The 19073-nt window shown below is 49.3% G+C and overlaps 1 protein-coding gene across 4 annotated transcripts; it reads right to left on the bottom strand.

Annotated features, from left to right (window-relative positions):
- Positions 1-1588: 1588 nt before the first annotated feature.
- BMP4 (bone morphogenetic protein 4) lies at positions 1589-8676 on the bottom strand. Of its 4 annotated transcripts, XM_065872540.1 has the most exons (5): positions 8634-8676; positions 5830-5848; positions 5158-5282; positions 3718-4041; positions 1759-2735 (listed from the first exon to the last, which is right to left on the bottom strand). In XM_065872540.1, exons 1-5 carry the CDS (start codon positions 8674-8676, stop codon positions 1879-1881), a joined length of 1368 nt encoding a protein of 455 aa, XP_065728612.1. In that variant the 3' UTR covers positions 1759-1878. The 4 variants fall into 4 exon arrangements, with proteins under 4 accessions (XP_065728614.1, XP_065728613.1, XP_065728612.1 ...); XM_065872542.1 differs by lacking the exon at positions 8634-8676 and having other exon boundaries at positions 1589-2735; positions 3718-4094; positions 5618-6340; XM_065872543.1 differs by lacking the exons at positions 5830-5848; positions 8634-8676 and adding an exon at positions 8401-8623 and having other exon boundaries at positions 3718-4094.
- Positions 8677-19073: the final 10397 nt, after the last annotated feature.

Raw genomic sequence — 19073 nt, 5'->3', positions numbered from 1 at the left:
GGGGCAACGACCTGGGGGGCTAGGGGAGGGGGGAAGTAACCCTCTTTGCAGGGAGTTTTGGAGGAACTGAGGAGTCTTGCTGCCTTTGCCTGGGGCTCTGATCTCCTCTCTCCACCTGTGCTCTCCAGGGAGCTGGGGCTTTGGCAACTGCTCCACTTCTATTTTTATTGGTTTCCACTAAGCTGCTCCTTTTGGAGGATTGTAGGACTTCAGCAATTAAAAACAAAAATGAGTCCTGCTTCACCCACCCCACCCCCAAGAGCACATGGAAGAGTGTGTGTACATGAATGCGGGGGCACACTCAGCACCACAATGGCCACCACCACTGCCACTCACCCCTACCTCCTCATGAAAAGAATGCACTTCTAACAGCTCATCCCACAGACCACACGAAGACACTGCTTTTGCCCCAAACCCATCCAAGCCCATGCAGAAGAAAAGCACACACAAGAAATGAGCCCACGCAAGCTACACTTCCAGGGCGTCATTTACTTGCTGGTGGCAATAAAAAAGCAAAGGTCTCTCCTCTGGTCCTCTGAGCCCCTATATCCGTGTCCTCCCAGAAACCCATTTCTCTGCCTCACTGGCAGCCCTGAACCGAGGGAGACTGCTCAAGCACATTAGCATTTTCTATTTTGTTTGGTCAAAGACTGAGCTTTGTCCTTGGAGAAACCCTGGCTCAGAACATCACGTCCACCAGGTGTGTCACTTTCTGCTCAGCTCCAGGGAAGCGGGGAGGAATGGCACAGAGATGCAAGGAGAGTTGGTATTTGACTCGAGAGACTCTATACAGTGGGATGCTTTCACAGTGCCCACTTGGAAATTCTGACCCTTCAGTATCTGACCTCATTCCCACCCCCCAACCCAGCTCAATCTCTTGGAATTTTGAATTCAATGAAAGCCTTCACCTGGGGAATAGGAGACAAGGGGGGAAAAGTCCAGAAACACTGGAGAATTTCTACCATGTGGTATATCAAAATAGTGGTCATCAAACTTTTTGAAAGTAAGGCAGATTATTTATTTTATTGGATAAAACCCACTTCTCAAAAAAAAAAAACCTCAAAAAACTCCTGCTTAAAACACACACACACATTAATATGTGAGTGTGCAAATTCGTTTTGGTTTGAAAATACAACATTGGTGCCTGTAATAACCGGAGATACCCTGGGTATCATAAAAGCAGAGGTGGGAAGCATTTCCCTAGAGTTGAGACTCTTACCCATCACACTTTGCTGGGACACACCTCTAACAGGTGAGCGAAAACAGAGGATGTACAAAGAGCCCCAAACTGAGTCTTTAATCTGGCCTACTCCTTTCATCCCACTGTTTCTCCAAGGCATGTGTCATCCAGATGGGAGAGGATGCCGCGTCCTTGTCCTTGTTAACATTAAATAGAAATGGAAAACAATTCATCCTGGCAATTACCATCCTCCACCATCAGTTTACTTCCTGTCTTTCCAACTTAACCACCTCCAGTTACCACACTCTGACTTCCACAGTGCCCCCAGCCCCACCTTAACAGAAAAAAATCTCATCCAAAAGAGATGGGGTGAAGGGAGAGAAAGGATTTAAGAGAAAAAGAACATAGTTTACCTTTAAAATAATGACTCATTTTATTTTTTCTTTTAATACGTAGTTATAAATATATTTTGTCAAAATATATGATCAATATGGTCAAAACATTTGCACATAAAGTCATAAATAAGGTCAAGGTGAATGTTTAGATTTTTTTTTCCTTTCTTTTTTTTTTTTTTTTAAGATAAAAGTCCAGCTATAAGGAAGCAGTCTGTGTAGTGTGTGGGTGAGTAGTGGATGGAACGTGTGTGTGTGTGTGTGTGTGTGTGTGTGTGTGTGTGTGTCCCCAAGGAAGGCCTGATCTCAGCGGCACCCACATCCCTCTACTACCATCTCCTGATAATTTTTCAGTACCACCTTGTCATACTCATCCAAGTACAGCATGGAGATGGCACTCAGTTCGGTGGGAACACAACAGGCTTTGGGGATACTGGAATTGACAGAGTTGACCAGGGTCTGCACAATGGCATGGTTGGTTGAGTTGAGGTGGTCGGCCAGTGGAAAGGGGCAGTCTCCATGGCAGTAGAAGGCCTGGTAGCCTGGTGGGGCCACAATCCAGTCATTCCAGCCCACATCGCTGAAGTCCACATAGAGCGAGTGGCGCCGACAGTTCTTATTCTTCTTCCGGGCCCTCTGTGGGTGATGCTTGGGGCTGCGCTTGGCCCTCCGGCGTCGGGTCAAGGCATGTCCCCGGCCATCATGGCCAAAGGTGACCAGCAGAGGCCGGAGCTGGGCCCAATCCCCACTCCCTTGAGGTAACGATCGGCTAATCCTGACATGCTGGCCCTGGCGGGTCCGTGTCTGATGGAGGTGGGTCACCTCAATGGCTAGCCCATAATTGGGCTGCTTCTCCCGGGTCCAGCGAAGGACTGCAGGGCTCACATCAAAAGTTTCCCACCGTGTCACATTGTGGTGGACCAGTCTCGTGTCCAGTAGTCGTGTGATGAGGTGCCCGGGCACCACTTCTGCCGGGGGCTTCATAACCTCATAAATGTTTATACGATGAAAGCCCTGCTCCCAGTCAGGGCCCTGGTCCACCTGCTCCCGGAAGAGTCGAAGCTCTGCGGACGAGATCACCTCGTTCTCTGGGATGCTGCTGAGGTTAAAGAGGAAACGAAAAGCAGAGTTTTCGCTGGTCCCTGGGATGTTCTCCAGATGTTCTAGGCACAGTCAGGGAGGAAAAGAAAAAGGGAAAGAAAAAAAAAAAGAAGCACATGAGCTATTTCAGAGGCTGAAAAATCAAGAAATAGCTAAGAGTCGGGTGATGAGTGATGAACTCTGCTTATATAGTGGAAGCCTATTTGGGGGAAACAAGCATACCGTTTAATCTGAAGGAGCAGATAAATGGCGCAGCTAGCAAACCAGCGAAGCCTAGCTAGCATTCAGCAAGCACCAAAGACAGAATCTCCCAATCTCCTTTATACGTCTAATAATTTCCATGTGTTAACTCCTTACTCCACCACCATCAGACTTCCCTTTTAAAGCCCTCTTGGCTTTGTGTACACAGTTTGCTTTACAAGTGGTTGTAAAGAAAAAGAGGGGCCAACAGAGCAGAGGCAGGAGGGAACATGCACACAGCCACCTTCTGCCTCTTCCACTTTCGAGTATGTTACCAAACATTTCCCCAGCGATCTTGGAAGCACAGAGCATGCCTTGTTGATCATGTTACAGAGAGGAAAATAAATTCCAACACAGTAATGATGCTGGTGGATTAATAACTCAGATTTACTTTGGAAAAGAAACATCCGCTAGGAAACATTCAGATCGGATTACAAGGCCCCTATTGAATAAACCTGACAAACACACAGCTGTAATATTACATTCAGTAGGTGCTTTGAAAAACAGAAGAAAAAAAAAGTCAGAAACCCTGGCATAAAAGGCTTTGATATAGCAAAAACACACGGCCAGGGCTAGCCCACGTCTGAGTGGTGTCATTCCCCTTCTCCCCAACCCCTCCCTTCTGTCTCCAAAAAATAAATTCAGCCACAACTCTGAAAACTCCAGAAACTAAGCAGCTCTGTCCCCCAGCCTCCTGGATTTGGGGCTCTGAGGTAACCGGAACCCCTCTCCCCTAGAGCTTCCACTCTCCCACCAGGCAGCCCTACTGGCCCTCCCCAGCCCAGACTCGGGGCAGGGACTGACCTTCGTGGTGGAAGCTCCTCACGGTGTTGGCGCGACTGGCGGGGCGCTCGGGATACTCCAGACCGATGCTGTGGATCTGCTCCCCCTCCTCCTCCCCAGACTGAAGCCGGTAAAGATCCCGCATGTAATCCGGGACGACCGCGCTCTTGCTAGGCTGCGGGCGGCGGCGCAGCCCGAACATCTGCAGAAGTGTGGCCTCGAAGTCCCGAAGGAGCTCATGACTCTGCCCTGAGCGGCGTCCTCCCGCGTGGCCCTGAATCTCGGCGACTTTTTTCTTCCCCGTCTCAGGTATCAAACTAGCATGGCTCGCGCCTCCTAGCAGGACTTGGCATAATAAAACGACCATCAGCATTCGGTTACCAGGAATCATGGTGTCTCTGGGGAGGGGGAGGAGGTGGAAGGTTAAAGAATAAATAAACACCGATAACTAGAGAGAAATAGAGATGTCTCTGCATACGCACATAGGGCTAGAGCTAGAGGGTCAAGATGTAAAACAGGTCAGAAAGATCAAGTTTGTGTCTTCGCCCTCACACACACCCCTCACCACCAGCTGCAGCCATGCACGGCCTGAAAGTAGGAATTGCCCTGTAATTACTTGGTCTAACTTGTTTACAGTCAAATAACCCCAAATCAGATAGCCTCCATCCTGTTAATCTTTTTTTGTCCCAACTGCTATCTGAGCCATGATCTCAGCTTGGCTTCTTCAAGGATAAACAGTTAACATTGAGAAGGTAAAGAAGGGTGGGGGAGGGAGAATTAAAATGCCATCGCTCTCCTCTCCACTTCAGACCTTCAGCCTCTCTCCCCCTCTCCCTCCACCCCCCTTCTTCCTCCGCCCTCCGAGCCAGAGCCCGACTTCCACCACTTCCAGCTGGTTCGGAGCAGGAGGGAAGGAAAGCAGAGAAGCAGGAGCAGGGTGAAGACACTGGGGAGGCAGGGTCTGGGGGCGGACCGAATGGCTGGAGGGTTTATTTTACTGTGGCTGATGAGTTTGAAATGCCCAGCAAGAAGCATCTGATCGCGCCCTCTCGCTCACTCCCGGGGAAGGGTGTGTGGGAGGGGATGAGTCCAAGAGCGACCTCTGTGAGTTTTGACAAGCAGCTAGGAACTCGCCACAGGGGCACTGGGTGCTCTCCAGTTATGTGGGGAGGGGGGCCCTTAGCCCCCCCCCCCCCGGCTGAGGACCTTCCATCTGTTTAGCCCCCTCTCGCTTCCCTTTCTTGCAACGCACGGATCAGAGAGAGCGAGTGGGAGCAAGGAGCACTTTAAATAGAACCGGTGGGCTAGGAGCGCAGCGGTTGCCCGTCCTAGAAGAAAGCGACAGCGCTGCCAGAAAGCAGAGTGTGGAAGGAAGGTCCGACGGGAGGGACACAAGGCGAGCACGGGTGGGGAGGGCAGAGTGAATTCCCGGGAGGAGGGAAGGAAGAGGTGTCTACTCACTGACAGAAAACAAGGCATATAATAACAGTCCATGATTCTTGACAGCCAATCTTGAACAAACTTGCTGGAAATGCTCAGAGGAGCTGCGGCAGTGCGTTGCTCTGGATGGCACTACGGAATGGCTCCTAAAATGAATATTTGAATATAATGAGACTCTGGCGCAGACAGACTCTGTTTTTCTTCCAGCCCCTAGGCGTCACGTGAACGCAGAGGCCCCGCCCCACGCACGGAGGAGCCCGCCCTCCCCGAGGCGGGCTGTGAAAGGGCCCGCGCGCCCGCCCCCGTCTCCCCACCCCCCAATCCCCGCCCGCCCGCGGCCCCGCCCCCTCCTGGAGAGGCCAGCCTCCGCGCCAGCAGCCCCAAACCTCAAGCGGTCCGGGAGGAGCTCCGGGTGGCGCTCTGCGGAGCCCTCGGCCGGTCCCCGGGTGCACCGCGCGGAGGACGTGGTCCTCGCCTCTACCTGTAGCTTTCGGTACGTCGGGCTGGGCCCTCGCGCCAGCGGCCTGAAGCCGAGGATCTGGGGGGCACCGTAAGGGCTGCGCCTTTCAGTCCGAACCCAGCTCAAGTGGGGCCGGGATTGGGGGCAGCGGAGTCTCTTGCTGAAAGCCACCACCGAGAGTCATTTAAAAGGGAAAGTGCTGAGGGACACACAGACACACGCGCCGCGCGCACCTCACTTCCTCCCCAGGGTCTCCGAGAGGCCAAATATTGCTCCCAGTGACAGCTAGTCACCCCCTGGCGAACGCTTGCGAATGTTCAGAAGAAGTGGGCAGCCACTTTAGCTCCCAGCCAAAAGCGGCGGACCCTGTCACGCGGGGCCGGGGCGGGAGACGTTTAGGCGGTAATCGGTGTGGGAAAGTGGTGAGGGAGCCGCCGCTAGGCTCTTTCCTCCGGTTCCTTTACGGAGAGAAACTCCGCACCTCGGCGATCCCTCGCCAAGCAAAGCAAATCTCCGAAGAAAGTGGTCGGTGGGCCATTAAAGGCAGAGGGGCGGACGACGAAGCGCAAAGCTCAGGGCAGACGCGAAAAGAAGCGTCTCCTCAGAAAGGGCGCATCGCATTTTTCAGGTCTCAGTGTAGCGGAGGTTTTACAACTCCCGACCCGGCGCAGAAAGGAAACCCCACCGCATTCCCAGGAGTCGAGAAAACCGTGAACAGCTTTCGGCCTGCGCTCGACCTCTGCGTCTGCGTCTCTCTCTTCCCAGCTTGTCTTTCTTAAACTACTCCTCCTCCCCCGCCACTTCCTCCCCCACCCCCTTCCTCCTTTGCACCAGCTGCAGAGTCGCAGCAAATATTTCTTCAAGAATTTTACCAGCCCACAGCTGCAGGAATTACTGGGATGTCCTAACCGAAGATGCTGCACGCGTGGGTCGCTCAGCACGGGGGCCTTTTCAAAAACCTGACCCACGCAACTCTGAGTCAGCCCGGCCTGCGCCGGGGTCCCGAGTCCCACGACTCCGGCTGCAAAGCGCACGGCACCCGGCCGCCCTTTCCTGAGGCTGTTCCCAGTTCCTGCCTTGGGTCGCTTCAGAGTTCGAGGGCTCAGGCTGCCGACCTCACTCTCCCCCACAAACTTGGCTTTCTTCTTGGGGGCACTCTCGGGAAGGCTTGGAGGAAGAGGAGTAAAGGACTCCTCTTTTAAAGCGCTTAACCCTCCCTCCGGCCGCGGCTGCCCGGCGCCGCCCGACAGCGCGCTAGCCGGGGTGTGGAGGCCGCGGGCGCCCCTGCGCGACGGTCCACGCCCGGCGAGAGCCGCGCCGCTTTTTGAGCGCCTTTAGGTTTTCCCGCTCCTGCGCCACCGCTGGGGCTGACTGCGAAAGGGTTGGGAAGAGCAAAGAGTTTTATTGAGACGCCCAGAACCTTCAAGATGCCCCGTGGGAGAAGCTCCAGAAATGGGAAAAGCACACGGAGAAGGGTCGGTCCCCGCGGGCGAAGGGACAGCGGAAGGCGCGGGCGCCCGCAGTCCGCCGACAATCCTCTGGCCCTAGGAATCTCCCAGGGTGCGGCGGGAGCGCGCGCTGCGCTAAAACCCAGAGGCCGGGGGAAGAGCGGGTTGTGTTTCAACTTCGGATTCAGAAGGATTCGTCTCTAATCACGTTTTTCTCCCCCAGTTTTCTTAAATAAAAAGATAAAAGCCGAAAAGCACTTTCGTCTCCAGAACTCTTTCTTGAGGGGCGGGGATGCAACTCGTCCTTTACTTCCTTGCCCGAGTTTTCGCCCAACGCCAAAGTTTGTTCAGAGGTGGCCTCAGTTTACCAAGTCAATGTCTGGGGGTTTGAACGTCTCACAAAGCCTTCAGCCCACAAAACGCGATCCTCACAAACCGCTATCCTCACAAACCAAATGGTGCCCGGGAAGCCTCTAAGGTCGCGGGCGCAGCTCCCGCGGGGAGGGGTCCACAGGGACCCGCGAATCCCGGGACACTTTCCCGTCGGCTCTGAGCCGGGAGGGCCAGTAAGAGCCACGCGTCCGCCGTGCATCTCGCCAGCAACTCTCCAAAGGACACGACACCGCAGAAACCTGCGTTTCCGGGGCGGCTAGCATCCCGGCCGTCGTCTCTACAGACCCTACACCGTGAAATGATAGAGGAGCAGCTCCTTGGATGCTGCAAGTCCACGAGAATAGCTCGTGCGGGAGGCGCGTTGGGCAGCAGCGGTTCGCCAGCTTTCAGGGGCATTCGCCGGCTGGGGGCCGGGTCGGGTGACACTCCCCTAGACGCAGCCCTCCCGCGGCGCGCACGCTCCAGAAGCAGGAGAACCGCGCTCACCACCGCGGAACTAGCCCTGGTTAGGTGTTCTCTCTCCACCTCGACGCCCCTCAGTTCCCTCACTTTCTCCGGACCTCAGAGCCACCTCTCCCCTTTCTCTCCTGGCCCTTCCCGCCGGGAAATCGCAAATGCTAGTCCACGAGCGACGTGTTCGGCTCAAGACCCCACGGTCTTTCCCAACGACCTCCAACTAAAGGCTTCTCGTCTCCGCTCTTCTCCTGCCCCGAACCTACCAAACGTGGAAATCGCCTGGGACCACCGGACGGAGAAAGTGGTCCGGGTAGAGGCAGTGGCATATATGGAAGTGACTTTCAGCGCAAGCATCCCTACCTCTAGCACAACCACCGGCGTTGGGGGGGGGGGGGGGGGAAGGGAGCACCTTTTGCCTTGACACAGCCAGAGCCCCCTACTTCTCCCCCCAAGGATGCACCTCAGCCTCCCCCCCCCCCCCGCCCCTCGCCAGGTAGCCTTGCTTACCATAGATCCCTGCAGTAGCAGGCTCGCAAGCAGCAGCTCCTGGGGACCTCTGAACAGCTTCAGTGAACCTGGGCGAGGGCTGAGGACTGGGACGCAGCAGGCTCGAGACGGCGTGGACGGGAATCCCATCAGGGAGAGAGGCGAGATACTCAGCCCTGATCTGCAGCGGCGTCGCAGGCTCCTGTCCCTCGGCTCTGATGCCAAACTCACCTAGTTTCCGGGCCGAGCTGCGCTCCCCTTTCCTCCCTCCCTCCCTCCTCCTCTGCCCTCCCGCATCTTCTTCCTCCTCTTTCCCTCTCTCTCTCTTTCTTTCTTTCCTTCCTCCTCCTCTTCCCCAGCAGCCCCTCCCTTCTTCCCTCCTCCCTCGCTCGCCTCCCTTTCTGGGATGGGAGCCCCGCCCACATCCTCCCATCCCGCCGCCGGGCCTCGCCTCGCCGGCCCTGGTCCCGGAAACCCGGGCAGCGCCCGAGTCAGCAGCTGCTGCCCAGGCTGGGACGCCGCTGCCTCCAGCTCCGGGAAGCGTTCGGGGCTCACCTGGTGACCACGTGCAGAGGTACTAGAATGCATGCATCGACTAGTCCCAGTACCTTCCAAAAATACCCAGGGTAGTCTGGGCTTCTCTGAGTTTAGGGTAGCTACTTCTCAAACCGATGATTAAAACACTGAGTAATCACCATTCACCCGAGTAATTAGAGATAATGAAACACCTCTAAAATCAGGTTATGGAGAAGGGAGCTGTTGGATGGGTTTAAAGGGAGGCCTTCCATAAACTGTTAAAGGATTTCCCAATGTTGAGAAACAGGCTGTGCTCAGAGCTGTGTGCTTAAAAGAGGTACCAGGTACCTCTTTGGCTATTGAGAGATGACTTTCCTCCCAAAGCATTTTTTAAAATGCTTCTTGTGGAAAGCCTTGGTGACCCTCAGAAAGTCAGCCCTAATAAACAGTCTACTTTCCCCTGCCCCTCCAGACCTCACCCTTTTGAGGACAGAGGAGGCTTGGAGACAGGCTGAGGCAATGTTTTTATAATTGGAAAAGTCTGTTTGTAACTCATAACTTCTGAGAACCAACAAGGCAGTTATTTTTGTTATTGTTGTTGTTGATTTTTGATGTTGTTGATCTGTGGTGCACCTAGGAATCCTTAACATCAGCAAACTGACATTCTAAGGAGGTAACAACCACAGAAGCAACAACCTTTTTGGCCACAAGGACACAAGACAATATACCCTTTGGTCTGTTTTTAAAGGAAGAAAGAAGATGAGGAGTTGGGCCTTTCCTACAAGAAAGTGCTAGTAATCATATTAGCAGGGAGGGGGAATGTGTGGCTTTATAAACCTTCCCAAACAGACGGAGCAACGAGGAAGATATCAGCATCATCTCTCTGTTTTACAAACACCGAAGGGGAAGGACAGCCACGTTAAAGGGACTTGCCCAGAGCCCTGAAGTAAGTCACAGCCTCTGCTCTCGAGTCCTGAGCTATTTCAGCTGCAGGGCAGGGCTGAGGGTCACCGCCCTGAGTTCCAGGTAGCTGGGGGACTACCAAAGGATGGAGCATTTTCTGTGCTGGATTTCTTTCCCTGGGATAGATATTACACTTCACTGTCTCAAGCAGGGCATTTAAGTCTTTACTTAAAAAGATACTGGTCCAAGGTAGCTCTTCTGTAAAAACTACCTTCACACACCTCCAATATTTATAAAACAGGAATTACTTCCCGTGTGGAACACAGGTTACAAAGGGTGGGGAGTGCTTGAGATCAGAGAAACAACTGTGAGAGCAGAGCCAAGGTCTCCTGCCATCTTTTCCAAGTTAGGCCTGTGAAGTCTTTTAGCCTAATAATACATCAAACAAGGGAGACAAGCTGAATGGCTTTGGGCAAGTCCTTTAATTCTCCAAGGTCTCAGTTTTCTCATCTGCATAATGAAAGAATTAGGCCAGATAATTTCCATGACCCTTTTCAATTTGAAAATGATTTAAATGTTTAATTGAAAGTTTATTATATTAAACATCAACCTTCTTTCATTTAAATCACTTCTGAGCCCACCTCCTCTAAGAACCTCTGATTAAGCAGGACAGGGCAGTACCACCACCCTGGAAGGATGACTGACAATATACCTCCAGCTTCCAACATAATCAAAATTACATTAACTATTAATAATAACACAAAATTAAAACTCCATTCAATCATTACCTAATGTCCATCCTAGGGCCCTAAGCAGTGTGCTCCTTCTGTAAGGAATAAGGACAGATTAAATGTTTACCAAGCCCCCTAAATCAATCACTACTGTTTTAATCATTAACAAAATGTGTTCCTTAATATTTAAACTCGAAAGCAACAGTGATATGCTGTGCTTAAAAGCAGGGCTTTATTTCATTTCATTTTGTAGCACCAGATAATAGGGTTTTTTTCTTTTTTAAAACCCAAATGTTTTTGGATGATAGCTATTACCTCATTTTGCTGAAGCCCAGATACTCAAGTGGCCATTGGGCCACCCATGTGTCTGTGAAACTCATAGTCTAGGAGTTTCTAATTAAGCCACCTGACATACCTGTTTGAGACCCTGATACGAATCTTTAGATGTGTGTTGAGAGAACTCAGCTTCAGCTCTCCTGGGACAGCTTTATTTCTAGCCCACATTTTAGATGGGTGCAAACCATCATTATCAACTCCCTTTACTCCTCTTTTTGTTTGCTTTTGTTGTTGTTTTTTTCCTTTCTCTCATGCCAAAGAACAAATCACTTGTTGGTTAAAGAGCTAAATCGATCAGAGCCTAGAGGTGAGAGGTGGTGAGGGCAATCAATCCAGTCTTTTCACCATCTCAAGTTTACTTGGGAATCTTGATGTTTTTGTAGAACGTAATATGGATGGATCAAATGAAACTGTACCCTTAAAGCATGTAGATTAGGAGGAGAAATCCATCATCATTCAAGAGCAACTACGGCTGCTCTGCTGAATAAAGGGCGTTCATTCGTTGGGCATTCCCTGGAGAGCATCAGGAAAGAGTAGTTGGACAGTGAGCCCTTAGAACAGCCTTTCTCAGTGTATGTTCTGGGGACCAAAAGCTTCAGAACAAGGCTGCAGGTGCTGATAAGAATGCAGACTACCTGGCCTGGCTGCCTGAGATCTGGATCCAGAAATCTACATATGTCACAAGGTTCCCTGATGACTCTGAGTACACTAAAGTTTGAGAACTACTGTTTTAAAAGTCATTTCCCTTATATTTTCAGTGCTGATACCACTGAAAGGCTGACACCTAGACATTATTAAACAGGCAAGGAATATGCTTGGCTTGTGCTCTATAAACTGTTAAATGCGGTAATTATAGCATTACTACCTCCAAACACACCTAATAGGTTTTTGCAAGTGAAAAGATTTTTAATCCTATAGGTGTAGTAGTCCTTGCTTCAGGTCCTTGATTAAAAACCACATCAGGTCTTCAAACCTTCTTTGCCGATTGTCTGTTGAAGCTATGGAGGGGTACTTGGAAGAAATTCCCAGCATCACTGCTGACTTTTGAGAAGCAGTAAGACAGATAAATTGGAATTGGAATTAAAAGGGATCTCTGAAGGCATTTGCTTTTCTCTTATTAATATTTACCATTTATCTCATATTTGCTGTCTAGCCCTCATGACAACCCTCGTAAAATTTCAGCTCTACAGATGAGAATCTGAAATTTAGAGAGGTTGTGTAAGTTGCTCAAGGTCACGGAGCCAGTAGGTGGTGGCCCCAAAATTCAGACCAGCTCAGTTTGTCTTCAGCTCCACATGCTGAGAGCTGGGCCTGCAGAGGGCTGGAAACCCATGGCCATAGTTTCTGACTAAACACGGCTTGCCCTGGAGGCTTTCCCAAGGCCAAGACACCAGCTGCAGCTCCATCCTTGCAGCTTTCTGTTACAGAGAATTTCAGGGTATCTTCCCAGTCCTTGGAAGACAGAACAAAATCAAGACCCATTTGCTTATCTCCTCCTGCTCTTATTACATAGCCCACCTTAGGGCAAGACTTATGTGACCTTCCCCGGGAAAAGGCTGTGGTCTTGAGTAAGAGGCTGCTTCCCTCTGCTGGGTCTGTTTCCTCATTGTAAAATATGAGGATGGACCAGATTCCTCATAGGTCTTTCTCAGGCCCCAAGATCAAGACACAATATACTGTCTATTAGTGAAAACCGTGGTCAAGCGGCTTAACCTCCAGAGTCTCGGTTTCCTCATTTATGATCTGAGAATAACAATTTCTATTTCATAATGTTCTTATAAGCATTAAATGAGTTAATGTAATAAAATGGCAGGTACATAAGTGCTCAATAAATATTAGCTATTATTATTGTGCAAAGGTGGTATTGAGTTTTATTTACAGTTAGTGATAAACTTTTTAAAGGAAAGGGCTATATCTCACATTGATTTTGTAATCATTGGTACTGCACATATCTCAGGCATTGACTGAATAAAGGCTGTTTACGTGAATCTGCATTCATTGAGTTAACATTCATTATGATTTATCGGTACAGATCTGACCCAGGAACACATCTCTGCCAAGATAACTAATACCTGTCAAAGCAGACATTCATAACCACTGGGCGCAAGGAAATAATAGACTAGATGACATAGCCAAAGCATTTTCCATCTCTGGTTTTTCTGGTCCCTAACACCTCTCACTTTTAACAATTTTTCTCTGTACCTCTTGCTAAAATGTAAACCCATTTCCTTTTCTCTGCTCTGCAGAAGAAATATAAACCTGATTGCAAAGTTTTCCTTCTCCAAACATTTGAGACTGTTGTCAACCCTTGATATACCTCACTCAAAGATAAATAATATTGGATTCTAATATTTTCTCATGAATAAAACAAAATGTACTACTACTTCAGTTCCTTATGCCTTACATTGTTCTCTTGCTACTTTCTGGGATATATATTTTTTTAATCCTTCAAAACAGACCAAAAATGGACAGAGAACTCTAACGAAGACTCCAGAGAGAACAGATGAAAAGACTGCTTTTATGTCTTAACATGTTTAACATGTGGATGGCAGACAGGGCATGGATATTGAAATTCCTCCCTTTGCAAAGAAGGGTTATGACAAAGAGGATGGGATTGGTACACAATGCAGGATATTTGGCTTCTCCCTGTTTTAGGCTTCCTTTGCTAAAAAATGGTCAGTTGCACTCACCTGATTCTACCACACGGATGCTGTTTGGAAACAAATTACTATGGAATGTAGCAAGAAGGTTACAACCTTGGAATGTCTTCATTCTCAGTGCACACATCCTTCTCTTTCTCTCCCTGTTGTGCATGAACAGTGTGACTTGGATAAAATGCAGTGTCACTGTGGGATGAGTTTTGGAGGCAGTAGCAGAGTCCTGTTTGGACATCAGGCTGTACCAAATGAGTTGTTGTAGTTCCCCAACCAGATGTCACCTGGGTGATACCACATCTAACCGTCTCCCCTCACTTCATGCTAACAGCTTTCTATCTAGTCTTTTGCAAGGAAAGCTTTGTCCAAACGGGTATGTGATCCAAGAAGTTGTTATCATATAAATAAAACTTGGATGTTTTTACAAATAGCTTAAATATATCAAGGTCCTTGGGGAGGGGGGGGTCCTCTTCAAGAATAAAAGTATATTATTTGTAATCCCCTCAGGGATTACACATAGATGTAGCAAACACTTTAAAATGCTTGTCGATGTTCACTTTGTGAAAACTCATCAGGTTGTATACATGAGATTTGTGCAGTTTTCTATTCGTGTTGTATTTCAATAAGAGTTGACGAAAAATATTCTTTTGAAATGACTTTTTTACAGTTGTTTTCTTTGACTACCATTTGAAGCCTACCAGCAAGAAACAATGTTTCTAGGCACCTCAGATAGCCAAGGGGTTGAACAGGGCAAAGCTAGAAGCACACTCTGTAGTCCCGGTGGCCACAGCAGTGATGAAACCCACCTATAGCTTCAGGGAATCCAGTCTGGGGCCTCCCAGAGAAAAGCAGTTGCACCAACCAAGGCCTGGTCTCCGGGGACCAGTGCAACCCAAGGTAGAGGGCAAGGTGCTGCTGCCCCCTACATTTTTCTCAAGCTGAGGAGGGCAGGAACAACTGGGCCAGCAGAGAAGCTCCTGGAGCATCTGCACCTCGTACAGCTCTTCCCCTCCTTGGCTGAGAGGCTCGGACTGGGCATTGCAAAGCATCAGTCTCGGGGGTGGGGATGGGGATGGGGGGAGACAGGGACCCCAGATGCTTATTTCATAGGATTAAAAATGCACTAAGTCCAAAGGAGAGGTAACATCTTCAGAGAAAGAAATAGGGTCCGCCCCCAGCTTCTGGGAGCCCCCGGCTTGGGGGATCGGGCTGGGGACGGGAAAGTAATAGAGACAATGGGGCTCCGAAGGAGCGCCTCTCTTGACCCCTCGCCAAAGCCGAGTCCCAGCTCAGACACAGAGATACGTCTGAAGTGCCTGTGAGCGGGGTTGGGCCCTTTTCGGGCCCTTGCGTCCCCAGGGCCAGGCTCAGAGATGACACAACTCAAATTCAAGGAGTCAGAGAAATCGGAGAAGGCTGTTGAGAGGGTGAACTGCGGGAAGGGACCGAGCCGCCTGTGCGGAGCAACGGGGAGCCCGGCTCTCACCTCCTGCTGCCGGAGCATGGGGTGCGGACGACGGCAGTGCCGAGTCAGCCCCGGCGCCTCTCCGCTCCTCTCCGGCCGGCTGCGGGCACCTAGCTCCGGCTCCTCTTACCTCGCACGCTCACAGCAGGCGCCGGCGTGGGCCGCCACCCTGAGGACCTCGACGCGCGTCCCAGGCTCGGGAGGTTGCGGGGTGCGCCGGCAGGGACGCCCCAGCAGGCGTCCTGGGGTGTCGGCCCAGCGAGGGTGGAGGGCACCCAGCTCTCCGCACCGCCCGGCCCGCGTTATTTTTAGCTCGGCGGCTACACCTTCCTACCTGCAAGAGCTCGCCCCGCTCTCAGACTCGTTTTGCAGGATTTGTGCCCCAGGTGGCTAATCTGACCCACACTTGAATAAACAGCGAAAGCGCGGGCCACGGGGTGAGCCGCCCGCAAGGAACCTCCATCCAGTGCGCGAGAGGCTCCCGAGACGACGTCGACGTCCCGAGACGTCGTCCCCCTTGTCTTGGAGACTCTGGGCCATTCCTGCAGAAGGAGAGAGGGAGGAAATAAGGGAAGGGGGTAAGGAGGAGGGAAGGGAAGGAGGAAGGTAGGTAGGAAGGTAGGTCCTAAGTGCGTTTCCTGAGACAATTTTGCTTCTTCTGCCTGCAGTTCCCCGTGCGCCGGCCCCGCCCTTAGATTTGTTGGGGCACAGGGTACCTGAGTCTGGATTATACTCGCAAAAAATTAAATCTGGATAGTAAATGTTAAGCTAGCCGCCCCCTCCACTACCGGTTCCATCCTATGACAGGTTGTTCAAGCAGCAGAGTCTGGGTTTTCCCATCAGGTAAGGAAAAGAGTTTGTTTCCCCAGGTGCCTGGGCTCAAGGGATCTGCTGTTTCTACTTGCCAAGCCCAGCAGCGGTACCTGCAAATTTATGCAACACTGGGGAGGCGAGGTTTATAAGGTTAGGAAGAGGAGAAGCAAGGACCTGGCATGGAGAATGCCAGCAGCAGGTGTGAGGTTGCTGGAAGGGGCTTCAGATCATCTTTGGTGGAGCAGTGGGTCATTGCCAAACAACCTAGGGGGCCCCCAGCCTTCCCTGAAGGGGTTAAAAATGAAACATAGCAAGGTAACTCTGTTATCCAGTACAAAGGGATGGCAGGCTGGCTTTTGAAGCCTTTGCCTCATAAGTCCGATTTTCATTCTGAATCTTTTTGTTCCTCCTTTGCTTCCTACACATTAGGGTGTCAGTACAAGTAATGGGTAAGTATGTCTTCAGTTTGCACCAAAATGTTTGTGCCACTCCTGACTAGTTCTTTAGCTAGAACCTGAAGAGTTTGGATAGTCTGCTTTTATTTCCCCAGCTTTAGATAGAATCCAGGTGAAAAAAAAAAAAGGAGGGGGGATAGAAACTGGAGGACTGAAAAACTAAGGGTCTTAAGGGGAATATAAAAGCGAGTGCTGGCTTTCTTTGTTGCATTTAAATTAAATGCTAATCTCTGTAGAGATTCTTAAACCGGCTATGTGGCCTCATTAAGGATCTCTAGATGGATTTTAGAGGATCTGTGAAAACCACAAAATTTATGCATACAATTTTGGCGGTAAGTGTAAAAGTGCGTGTAAGGGAGGATAACTTTATCCAATTTTCAAAGGGATTTGGGACCCAGGAAAGGTTAAAAACCCTCTAGACTATGGTGCCTGCAGTAAGTCTTTCTTCTTGGGATAATGTCTCCAAGTTGCACACACACAAACCTTGACTCGGTGGTACATAGCTTTCAAACCCAAGAGCAAAATGTTCTTAACTCTAACTTAGCAGAAATGTCTCTGCATTTAGAGCCAACACACACAGAGGAAAGGAGCCTGACAGGAGAGCAGAAGTGTGACCCGGAACCCAGGTCCCTGCTCTGCCCCATGTTAGCTGGAGCCCACCTACCCACCTAAGACTCCCGAGATTCTTAATATGTAGATCAAATGCTGGAGTGTATGTGAAACTATTTTAATGCCTATGTGAAAACATATGGCTAGTGGCATTTATGAAAATAAAAGCTGCCATTCCTGCATGCCAGTTATAATTAGATGAACAATTATGTAAATAATTATAATTATGTAAATATTTGCATATTCTCTTCAACCATATAGTTATAAGGAAAATCAACATACTTTGGATTCTTGACCATTGTCAGGGACGTTCAAGTTTCATTATCTCATTTAATCCTTGAAACAATTTATGGTTTATATACTATAGTTATTCCCTTCCTATTCCCCCCACCCCCGCTTTTTTTTTTTTTTTTTTAACATTTGAAGAGAGGCATAGAGAGGCTAAGTAAACTGTTGAAGACTGCCCAGCTAACCAACACCAGATTTTAACTCCAGATGAGGTTCCTGCTTTAGAGAGGGGATATTGGAAAAAGAGCAAAATTTGTTCAGATTTAGGTACATGTAATTCCTATGGTACTTGTGCATTCTGTGCAAAAGTGTAAGAGTTTGAAATAGAGCAGCCACACTTGGGATGTTCAGTCCTTGCATATACTCTTTGCTGGAAAACTGTCTTTAACCCATTCACTTCCTTTTCATTTCCTCCACAGTTCACAGGTTCACTAGCATCTCAAAAGAAATAGATACACAGAGTTCCTTAGTGGCATCTATGTTTCAACTAATTAAGCAGCCTTAGAAGGGAAAGAACACCTCTGCCCTCCACTCCTGCATCCCTTCCAGTAACCCTTTGCAGTAAGAACTATCATTTTTGGCAGCTAACATTTGCCAAAAAGGCAACCCCTCAAATGGTTAAATATCTCACTCAAGGTGAATCAACAAGAACACAGCTTTTTTTTTTTTTTTTGGTCTATACCATCAGGTCACCGAGCTGATGTGAACAAATAGATTCATTTCGCCGTCCCTGAGTTAATGGTACGTTAAAAGAACCACCATAAGCTTTGGTCCACTTTCTTTTAAATACTTTCTTATATCTTTAGCATTGGTATGTGGGTTTGTTCAACAGTTAATTCTTCTATTTTGTTTCTCTTTAGCATAAAATCCATAATGCCAAACTCTACACTACATAGTTTGTGGAAGCTCCAGAGAGCAGACAGACATCTGTTCTTGATCTTTATGTTTTAATTACGGCTTGAGAACCAGTATCACAGAATATGAGTTGCTGGAGGGCAAGGCCCAAAAGCAAAAATGAAAAAATATGGATCATAGTAGGTTCTTTGCTCAAAAGAATTATGAAGTATGGTAAGTTTCTATAAAGGACTCAGGTTGCTGGGATGGAATAATAGATGAAAACATGGTCTTAGTAACATTTTGGTGCTTAAACAAGGGGGAACTGATGAAATGATTTTTAAAGTTCAGTAGTAATTGTAGTCTGATTTTTTAAAAAACAGACTTAAGGGCTTCCCTGGTGGCGCAGTGGTTGAGAATCTGCCTGCCAATGCAGGGGACACGGGTTCGAGCCCTCGTCTGGGAAGATCCCACATGCCGCGGAGCAACTAGGCCCGTGAGCCACAACTACTGAGCCTGCGCGTCTGGAACCTGTGCCCCGCAACAAGAGAGGCCACGACAGTGAAAGGCCCGCACACCGCGATGAAGAGAGGCCCCCCACTTGCCACAACTAGAGAAAGCCCTCGCACAGAAACGAAGACCCAACACAGCCAAAAATAAATAAATAAATTTATAAAAAAAAAAAAAAAAAACAGACTTAAAATCAGACAACCTGGTTTTAGGTATAGATAAAATGAGCCCATACTACATGTATGAACTTGGATACATGATTTGATTTTTAGAGGCCACCATTTCTTCATGATTATATGGGCTATATGATCTCTAAACTTTAGGTGTCAACAAGATTTCTGTGTAAAGGACCAGACCCAGCAAATACTTTAGGCTTTGTGGGCCATATACTGCCTCTGTCATTATTCTTCCTCTCCTTCCCCCTCCCACCCCCTCCTGGACCACCACCCCCACTTCTCCTCCCTTTCTTCTCTTCCTCCTCCTCCTTCTACAATTGTTTACAGATGTACAAACCATTTGTATTAGTTTGTTAGGGTTGATGTAACAAAGTATCACAAACTCTGTGGCTTAAACAACAGAA

This window comes from Phocoena phocoena, chromosome 2 (assembly GCF_963924675.1).
Source record: "Phocoena phocoena chromosome 2, mPhoPho1.1, whole genome shotgun sequence".
NCBI lineage: Eukaryota > Metazoa > Chordata > Mammalia > Artiodactyla > Phocoenidae > Phocoena > Phocoena phocoena.
This window is presented reverse-complemented; position numbering and strand designations above follow the sequence as displayed.